The 9,809-nt window shown below is 30.6% G+C and overlaps 2 protein-coding genes across 13 annotated transcripts in view; one reads left to right on the top strand and one right to left on the bottom strand.

Moving 5' to 3' along the window:
* Positions 1-3,938: 3,938 nt before the first annotated feature.
* Positions 3,939-4,885, top strand: LOC116424825 (protein Asterix). 3 transcript variants are annotated; one of them, XM_031971759.2, is made up of 3 exons: positions 3,939-4,128; positions 4,190-4,335; positions 4,531-4,885. In XM_031971759.2, the coding sequence occupies exon 3, from the start codon at positions 4,538-4,540 to the stop codon at positions 4,868-4,870; it is 333 nt and encodes a 110-aa protein (XP_031827619.1). In that variant the 5' UTR covers positions 3,939-4,128; positions 4,190-4,335; positions 4,531-4,537; the 3' UTR covers positions 4,871-4,885. The 3 variants fall into 3 exon arrangements, with proteins under 3 accessions (XP_031827619.1, XP_031827620.1, XP_031827618.1); XM_031971760.1 differs by having other exon boundaries at positions 3,943-4,092; positions 4,525-4,885; XM_031971758.2 differs by having other exon boundaries at positions 3,945-4,128; positions 4,525-4,885.
* Positions 4,886-5,026: 141 nt separating this feature from the next.
* inaE (inactivation no afterpotential E) overlaps positions 5,027-9,809 on the bottom strand; it is a 173,405-nt gene continuing 168,622 nt past the window's right edge. For all 10 annotated transcript variants that reach the window (XM_076367687.1, XM_076367685.1, XM_076367686.1 and 7 more), the window contains 3 exons: positions 9,176-9,520; positions 7,777-7,951; positions 5,027-6,867 (listed from right to left, as the gene is read on the bottom strand). In XM_076367687.1, coding sequence (XP_076223802.1) covers positions 6,589-6,867; positions 7,777-7,951; positions 9,176-9,520 — 799 coding nt within the window. In that variant the 3' untranslated portion in view covers positions 5,027-6,588. The remainder of the gene's footprint in view (positions 6,868-7,776; positions 7,952-9,175; positions 9,521-9,809) is intronic.

Below are 9,809 nucleotides of genomic sequence, written 5' to 3'. Positions count from 1 at the left end.
ACGTTTGACACTTTTATTAGCCATATACACCGGTATAATGCTTTATCAAACATAAGAATCAATCGGAGATTTTTAATGACTACTTCATTATTTAGTTTCCTTCATTGCGCAACTTTATGATTCAATTTTATGATTCAATTTGAATTTGTAAAAATAAGATGTCTCTAAAAGTTACAATTTGTGTACTTAATTTGAAAAAAAAGAACATTTCATGTACGCTAATTTAATATTATGTTGCCTTGAACGGACAAATCACCATTTTTCTCGAATAATAGGAAACGAATAAACATGATGCATATAAAAGTAAGTATTTAAATACACACCCATTAACCCGTTCGCGAACAGCATTTGTTTTAGTAGCAATTTTCATAGTTACAATATTTTATTAAATGCAGCAAATTGTTTTTAGAAAATATAAAGAAAATTCAAGAAAAGAATATCCTCAAGTTTCCTCACATTACACAATGCAAGATGTAAAATATTGAGCGTCATAAATAAATGAGTATTTTTTTTTACTATATACAGGTGCGTAATTTGTTTGACTTTACATATAAGATATAAAACAGAAATTACTGGAAATAACACAAAAAGGATCTTTAAATATTGTAGACTGTTGCATCAAAAACAACTTATGTAAACATTTCACATTAACATCTTGTGGACTATTTGTTTAATCATGCTTTTCCTATATCATTAACGTTATCTACATAATTACGATTAGTATAAAATATTTATATATTTTAATAATAAACGTATTTCTAATACATTTTGTATATTACACTTACTTATGCTCATTCGTTAAGTTATCTGATTTAACTTAATAGAAACGTTATGTGTAAATGTTTAAGAAATAAATGAGTCTTTAATATTAATTTATTATCTATTTAATTTATTACCATAAACGAGTAATAACAATAACATTTTTATGTTTCAGATGACACAAAGCTAGAAAGAAGGAAATATTCTAAAAAAAATACAGAACACGAGCAATGTATTCATCTTAAAAATTAGTTATTACTTTGAAATGATGTGAAAATATTTATGTGACTGTTGCATTGAACAATGCAATTTAAATATCGAATATTTAACGTTTCATGCAAGTATCGAATGTAACGAGTATCTATACGAAACAAAAAAGTTTTGGTAGAGGAATTTCAACATGTTGCTTAAGCCGGCTTAATAATTGAACGTTACGAGCCCTTAGTTAACCTTCATTATCAGTAAAACTCTATTATTTCTTCGAATCGATGATTGAAACACTTTGCGGATTATCTTTAATATATTTAAGTGGTATTCATGGAAAATTAATGTCGTAAAAAGCAGTGAAATTTTGCACAAAGTTATTTGAATAATAACGATACGTATTATTCATGAACATAAATTCAAGTAAATTTTATTGGCAAGTTATTGCTTTGAATTGTACGTATTTTCCGGAGAAAATATCTATATTCCTTGGTTCTTGTTATTTAAGGTGAGACAGATTTGAAATGATATTATCATAAAACATGGCAAGTATCAAATTTATAAATTTTTGATGATACTTATTTACTTGATACATCAATGACATATGATAGTTCTTTATAATAATATTATTATATTTTAAACATTAAACCTTATCATTATATTTTATAATAAAACAAAAGTTTGATTCATAGGAGCTGATTGATTAATTATATAATTAAATTATATTCCAAAAACTTGTTCGTTTTGACGAAATTGTTTACATTACCTCTGAAATTATTTGATTCTTAAATGCCTAGAAAAGTACCTTTACTTACAAGTTTTTTATCTTTTAATAGTTAACTCTGAATTAGAAATATATACGTTTAATTATTACGTGGATTAAAGTAGTAAAATTTATTAATATTAATGATATTTGTAAAAATTAGCGTACGGCATTATGTATTGCAAAAACATGCGTTTTGGTTGAATAATTTATTAATTTAGAAATATTTTTAAGTGGCACTTAGGCTTTTAAACGAAATAAAAATGATGATATAGCCAAATGTATACTGTTTACAGTAATATTTGAAGGAAATAATTCGCGTTATGAAATAAAATGGCGGTATCGAAACCGCATTTGCAAAGTGGTGAACTGTAGACGGCGCCACTAGATGGGACGATGAAATGTGCGAATAAAATTTACAATTATGTATTTTCTATTAATGAACAACCAAAATATAAATGTACGTTATCTACAGGTTTTAAATGAATGCTATGTTAAATGAACAGTGACAATATTGAAAAATATTTGGATAACATCTTTGAATATCTCACGATAAACAAAAGTCGGCATAAGAACATGCGATTTTCTCGTCTTGTTTCTTTAATCTAACTTTTTACTCTTTAATAGCATGAATTTGAGTAATTATTATACCTGTTTTATTGAAAACTTGTTTACTAAATGACATCTATAAATAAAATAAAAAAATTTCCGAAAAATCTATTTGATTGGTTTATATAGATACAATCTTATTCTAAGTAAAGTAAGATTAGGTGACAATGGTCACGATACGAAAATAGTATAAATAGTCGCCGATAATAGTGTACCTCGAGGCGCCGTGTTACATAAGCGATTGTGTGAATAATATTCTTACGAAGAAAAAAATCATTTTCAGTTTATCTGACATTAACTAATGCGTTTAAATATACTACATTTTAGCTGTTTATTGCGATATTTGATGTTGAAGAAGATTTCATTCAATTTAGTTACCAATTAAGTTTAAATTTGTTTTCACTTCTGAAAAGAATATAATCATCGTTTACGTTACACTCAATGAAATTTACAGAAATATCACAAGATTTCATATTTGATCATTGTATTTTCATTTTTTAAATATAAATATTGAAACTTAAATGCATGTGCATTAATATTTCTAAATTTCTGATATTTCTGAGACTTTAAAACATGTTTTTGTAGAATGTTTATGATAACATTGTCAGTCGGAGAATGATTAAAAGAGATTAAGACGATAATATTAATTCCATTGTCGGTACACTATTTCCTGATTGTACTTTATTCGCTGCATCTTCTATTAAAATACTAAAGCAATTCATACGAAATATCATGATTTTATGCCACAAATAAATGATTTGCTGTAAGGTGATAAAGGTTATAAGAAAATCGTTTAGTTCTGTTTAGGAAATGAATAAATATATACTATTAGCAATAGCAGGAGGCAAGTCTTTTTTAATGAAAATTTTCTAGTAATTATGTGTAAAACAGCACAATTAATGTGGTATTAATCAGCATGAAATATCGAGAATTTTCATCACGTCCCTTTCGACCCTTGGTTTACAAAATGGCGGGACTTGGTCTGGACGGCATTGTGGTTTTCCCCATCCTATAGGATGGAGCTTCGTTCCACAAAGCTGCCCTTCATGTGGGGTGAACTCCCGATACCTCGCGCGTTGAATTCGAAAGAATGGTTGAGGTGGGGGTAAATGGAGGGAGGGTGACCAAACAGGTCTCCCGGGAAATTCTCGGAAAATGGTCTCCTGGAATGCATATTCGTTTTTAGCGCCATCTGTAAACGTATCATTGAAGTTATACAGTTTACTTATTATGCAATGGTAACATTTGTCGATGTGAACTGTAAAAAAATTTTACTTTGAAAATTCTATTAATGAGTATATTGCAGAAGATAACACACAGTTTTTAGTATTACATACGTAACACCATCAAAAAATAAAAAGAAAACAAAATACAATTTTGGCATATAATTTATAGGCGAACATTGTATGCAATGTAGATAATGTAGATTACTCCATAATTATTGATAACAAGGAGAACCGAATCACCAACGAGAAACAAGATACCGTAGATACAAATTCAAGATACAATCTTAAATCTATGCTGCTGTAATTTAAAAGCTGAAAGCTTTAATCAACCAGAGTTCGCTAGTGTACTAAGTAATTTTTAGTACTGTTGGTATTACAGAACAATAAACCGGAACGCTTGGTGATTTTGTCGACACAATAATTTTTACGTGGTCAATCTATCGGTTCAACGTCAATGGTAAAACCGTACAGGTGTTTGTATGACTTATCAAAATTTGATTAGTTAGTGTCTAAAGTTTCTTGTATAGAAGGGTATGTAGGCGTTACTTGCGTTAAGTAGTTTAAAAAGTAAGTATAATAAAATATGTATTTTCTATAATTTTATTATACATTTCAATGAAATTTCTAGGTATGTGTATATTCTGAAATTGATGGCGCTGTTCAAATTCTATTTAAAGTATTGGAACTGACGTGTACAAAGTATTCAATCAACTATTTAACCTGTATTAAATAGAAATTTTGATTATACTAATTTTTACATTTTATGTAACATTGGTAAGTACTGTTAAGTATATCTGTACTATTATAAATTGGTATTGATTATTATTAGTGGTACTTTTTTGCAGTATACAGTTTAATAACCTAATAATTTTTGTTACAATAAAATTGCACCATAATATTGTAGCTAGTTTATTTTTTAGTACTGTAAAAGCTTCTGTTGTTCGGTATAAAATGTATTAATAGTTTTAGGTGCAAAATGAATAGTTCAGCTGATCCAAGACGTCCTGAACGAGAAGTTAGATATAAGCCAGCTGCAGCAAGCAGCCAAGCTCAGCCAGGTGATAATTCAACACTAGACTACATGAACATATTAGGAATGATTTTTAGTATGTGTGGTTTAATGATGAGATTAAAATGGTGCGCATGGGTCGCATTATATTGTTCTTGTATTAGTTTTGCAAATTCGAAAGTGAGCGATGATACAAAGCAAATCCTTAGTAGTTTTATGCTCTCCATATCAGCAGTTGTTATGTCATACTTACAAAATCCACAACCAATGACTCCACCATGGGCATCAGCAATTCAATAAAAATATTTAAAATTTCTGTGGTGTTCACTGATTATTGATGGTTTAATATTTTCTTTTCTAGTTTATAAGTGTTTAATTTAAAATAGTTTAATAACAGGAAAAATAGGAAAATAAGGAAGAAAAGATGTAATGAATTAATTAAAAGCACAGTTGATTTCATTTTTTTATTTCTTAAAAAGTATTGTACTTTATTACATTAAATGAATTTTTCTTCTATATTTCATTTGTTCCTAAGTATACTACAAGTATCACTTACAATAAGTTCAATAAATATTGAATAGAGTTAAATATATTATCTACTTTTTACATAAATACAGTGACTTTGGAATTTCAGTTATCAAGATATTACTAGTAAAAATCATGCCTCTCCATTCAATCATCATTATACAATCAGCTTATTTCAGTAGTTGCATATCTTACATTCCATATATACTTTATACATACGTGTATTCAGTCCCATTTCTACATTTAAAAAAAACGAGAAAAAAATAATCATAATTATTCAAAAATATGAATAAAATAATTTGTTACTTTCAAATAGAATGCTCATATTAAATAATATGGTCAAATTATATATAGTTTATTATAAATGATACATTTAACAAACCATTTATTCTGTATATTTCGTGGTACTATTAAAAAACTGTACAAAATGTATCATCTGTTCCAGTTCTCGTATTAAACAATATCAGTATAGAATAGGCCAGTGCAGTTGTCATGTAATGTCCACATAGTTTGGTGGCACTATAATATTTAGTGATTACATAAGTGAAATTTCATAAAAAAAAAATTGTATGATTTTTTAGTAGCAAGGCATTTCAATTTATATAAACTATTATTTATGTAATACATTGCCTTCTTAATAACTTCCTACGAGCTTCATATGTCAACTATTTACACATAATTAACTCTATATATATATATGTATATATATACAGGGTGAATCACAAGAAACAGCACATTCAAGTATCTGCATGAAAATTGAGAATAAAAAAAGTGTGCGAGATAAAAATGATGTTATTTTAAGGTTCAACTACATTTCTTTATGTGATACCATACACTTTTAATTTAATGGTATTATAACTGATATTAACCCGGGTTTAACTTTGACTTAATTTACTATGATTTTGAAATGACCTTGTATTCAGAAATTTCTTTCATGTTGTATGTATTACATTCTCCTCATTTTTCTAGATTTTCTAGTCTCTTTCATTTTAGATAAACAACGGCTCTTGGTCATTTTTTCTATTCTCAATTTCAAAACAGAGACATTTAGATATTCTGTTTTTGGTGACTCATCATATATATATTATGTTTGCATTCACTTGACAGAAAACGTTTTCGACTTAAAAAATACTTTGCTTCGTCGTTGAAGTTGCTGTTTGTACAAAGAGAAAGAAGAGCCCTACGATAAAAATCGAATAGCATTCAAATTTGACTATCTACCCCTTACAGTGGGAAATTTTACAGCATAATATTGAACTGCGAGTTCATTGAGTGTGCCATAAACTTCAGCGAAAGTCCATATAAAAGGAGGCTGCGATACGTGGCCCCTTAATTTTTAGAATATTTTAACAACGCATCCCCATTCAAGGATTCGTTAAACACAATTTCAGATAATCACACAAGACTGTGGTGTTGGCACAGATACCTAACAATTATTTTACACCTATCCTGGCCCTTTGTGTATGGTCCCCGGTCGGTCGAAAATTTGACTATTAAACGCTACTTTCGCCTCGACCAACCAGCGTGATCGGGTACACGTACTTCTTCCGTTTTGCGCTAAAAAATGGGGAACTATGTTGTCCGTGCGCGGGTGTCGGCGAAAGCCCACGTAGAAGCGGCAACGAAGCGTCTCCGCTCAACCCTGTCGCGTCGAATTTCTTCTTCCATTCTGCTCCTAAATCTGTCGCTGGTGCCATAAGGCCTTTGCACTCCGGAGAACTTCTAACGCTGAGAAACACATCGTTGCTACTGTCGCGTTGCCCAGAGGAACCCTGAAACATTAAATTGGTTTTCACGTAATCGGAAGTTGTTTTGATTTCTACCTAATATTTAGCATTCAGTATTTTTAAATTATCATAAAAACTACACAGGGTGTCCAAGGTAACTGCTGCCATGATTTTTTAGGCACTTCCGGTAATCTGACGAAAAAATGTTTCGAGTTAAAGTTAATCTATTTATAGTTCGTTCTTTGAATGAACTATAAATTGTAATACAATAAATTTTCAAAAAGTTTTTCTGTTGTAAAATAAATTCTGAATCATAAAAAGTGATGTAATTTAATTCAATTAATACAAAAAATTGATTTTAATCAAATAATTTCTCGCGACGGCGTACCCTTAATTGAGTTCAAATTTCGAAGTTCAATGTCATATTTTTGCAGGTTGTTAAATTCGTCTTGATACCGGATATAGGAATATCCACTCAAAAATACACAGTGCAATTTAAAGACGAAGATGACGTTCAAGTTTTTTGTGATAGAAAAATTTCTTGAAAATTTTTCGTATTGTAATTTATAAGGTAAATACCATAATAACATAATACTACTTAAGGCTCCTTAACTTTTATTCGGAAAATTTTTCCGTCACATTATCGGAACTATCTTGAAAATCATAGCGACTGTTACATGGGACACCCTGTATATTTCATATCTTTAATACTATCGCAATTTATATTTTGATGACTCTTGTGACGAACTCTAGTGTAATCGATTTTGCTGAAGATCTGTTGTATACAATTAATGCTTATTATTATTATTGTAATCTATTATTACCTTTTCTAATATTTATTACTGTGTTTGTTTGTTACACCTTTTTATTATAATTTTATATATATATTTTATATCTTATAAATATATATCTTATAAAATATGCGGTATACATTACGTAAGATAAGCATTGCACCTTAGCTTCGTAAAAGTCTAAGCTGGAACCGTTCGTGTCGTTCTCCTCTTCGGCGTAGCCTTGCTGTATTTGGTTGGATGCGTGAGACGCTCCAGAGGAATGAGAAGAGGTGTGGGGTGATGAATTTTCGGATAAATCGTCTCTGCAGCATGCAGCTGTGCATACCCTTTGCTCTCTGTAAAATTTCGTACAATTTGTAGGTACCTACTCATCCTTTACTTATTTATTTGACCTCTTAGTATTAAGTTCTTTGATTAACTATTAGTAAAATAAACTTTTCAGACAAAAAATATGAATTTGACTAAAAAAGTTGCAACCGCTCAGAACACCTGTAAATAAAGACTGTATTTTTGTATTAAATGTTTCAGTAAAACTTATTAAAGAAATATGAACACAGTTGTTAATATTACGTTAATTCTACGTGAATGTCACTGCATTTGGTAACGTTATTTACAATAAAGGGATGTTTTCAAATAATAATCATCGTTTAATTGAGGGAATTACAGTAGTTTACTCAATTAAACGATAATTATTTGAAAATATACCTATATTGTAAATAATGCTATCTAATGTAATGACATTAGGTACATGAACGTGCAATAATAATGGAATTCAATTAAATCATTTAATACTATATTTCTTCCATTTTGTGTACTTTGCTCTATGAAATTATGCAGCGTTCAACGTATTAATAATGGAACAAGCTTTCCTATTTATTCATACTATGTATTCATACAGAACATTTTTCTTAACTGGTCAACTGTTTGAATTTTGAACTATTGGTGCTTTCACCTTATACGCTAATAATGCAAATGGATTGACACTAAACGTACTGATACTTTGTACATACTGATTTCTAAAATAACCTGCCGAATAACTGATTACAAAATAAAAGTAAACGAATTAGATGATTGATACTTTTTAGTGGAAATAGAAATAGAAAGAAAGGGAAAAATTGGAAAATTGATTAATTCGACAATATAGAGTTCGATATAAAGTTAAACGGATGAACTAAAACGCCGAATTTTCAATCAAATATAAAAACTAGTCATTTAATCGGTCGCGGTACGTTTAATATTTATACTAGGTTTACCGGCCGGGTTATTTTGACCCATTTCGAAATTCGTTTTTACCTAGAACTTTCGAAATTACAGAAACTGTTTACATTTTCTTCTACCACTTGCACTGACTGTTATCTATACATGCCATAGTTTCATTTATAAGATCATTATGTATAATTATGTCCTTTTTAAGTTGTTTTTTAAAGAGAATGTATGATTTTGTTAATGGGTCAAATTGACTCGTGTCGATATGTACATAAAACTGTCGGTAAACTTAGTGTTAAGAAAATATAGAAAAACTGAGAACTACATCGGGTCTAAGTATCGTATTATAATACCTTCTGACGATGACCGAGTCCCGTCTCCTCGGCACCGGCGGCGGAAGACCAGCGGTTAAGCTTTTGGCGCTCTCGTAGCTCGCCTCGCTATTTCCGCTGCTTGTGTTACTGCCGTTGTTCCCCTCTCTCAGGAAGTAATTCTTCGCCGAGAGCATAGCGAAGTGAAGGTTGTTCTTCAGGTCGTCCGCCGCCGTTGACAAGTTTCCCGATATCTTCGGGGTGCGTCTCATTGGTCTCGGTGGTGGTACCGGTGATGGTGGATTGCTCGACGCTTCCGAGAGAGTTTCCGGTGTCGCGAGCGGCGCCGTTCGAGATGCGTCGTCCCAGTCGCCTCGCCGAGTCGTCCTATTCGCACGAGAACAACGTTTAAGACGGTTTCTCAGTTTCACGGGAACATTTGTTCCACTAAGAATATGACATTTTCGAATTTTTTGATCAGACGAAGAATAGTAAAAGTTCAGTCCTTCCGGGTGGCAAGGATCGCGTCGACTCTCGGGCGATATGGCGATTTTAAAGCTGTACAGTGTTTGCATATACGTGGAGCGCTCTTTTTACTATGAATCGAATGGTTTTATTCTTAATATGTTAGTTAAACGTCGTTAACTGGTAATAGTATAGTTAGCAGCAAAAAGAT

This window comes from Nomia melanderi, chromosome 5 (genome assembly GCF_051020985.1).
Source record: "Nomia melanderi isolate GNS246 chromosome 5, iyNomMela1, whole genome shotgun sequence".
Taxonomy (NCBI): Eukaryota; Metazoa; Arthropoda; class Insecta; order Hymenoptera; family Halictidae; genus Nomia; species Nomia melanderi.
The sequence above is the reverse complement of the archived record's forward strand: the minus strand, read 5'-3'. Positions and strand labels throughout refer to the sequence as shown.

Excerpts from the sequence above, each read along its gene's own strand:
- LOC116424825 (XM_031971759.2), top strand. The coding sequence starts at position 4,538 with ATGAATAGTTCAGCTGATCCAAGACGTCCTGAACGAGAAGTTAGATAT.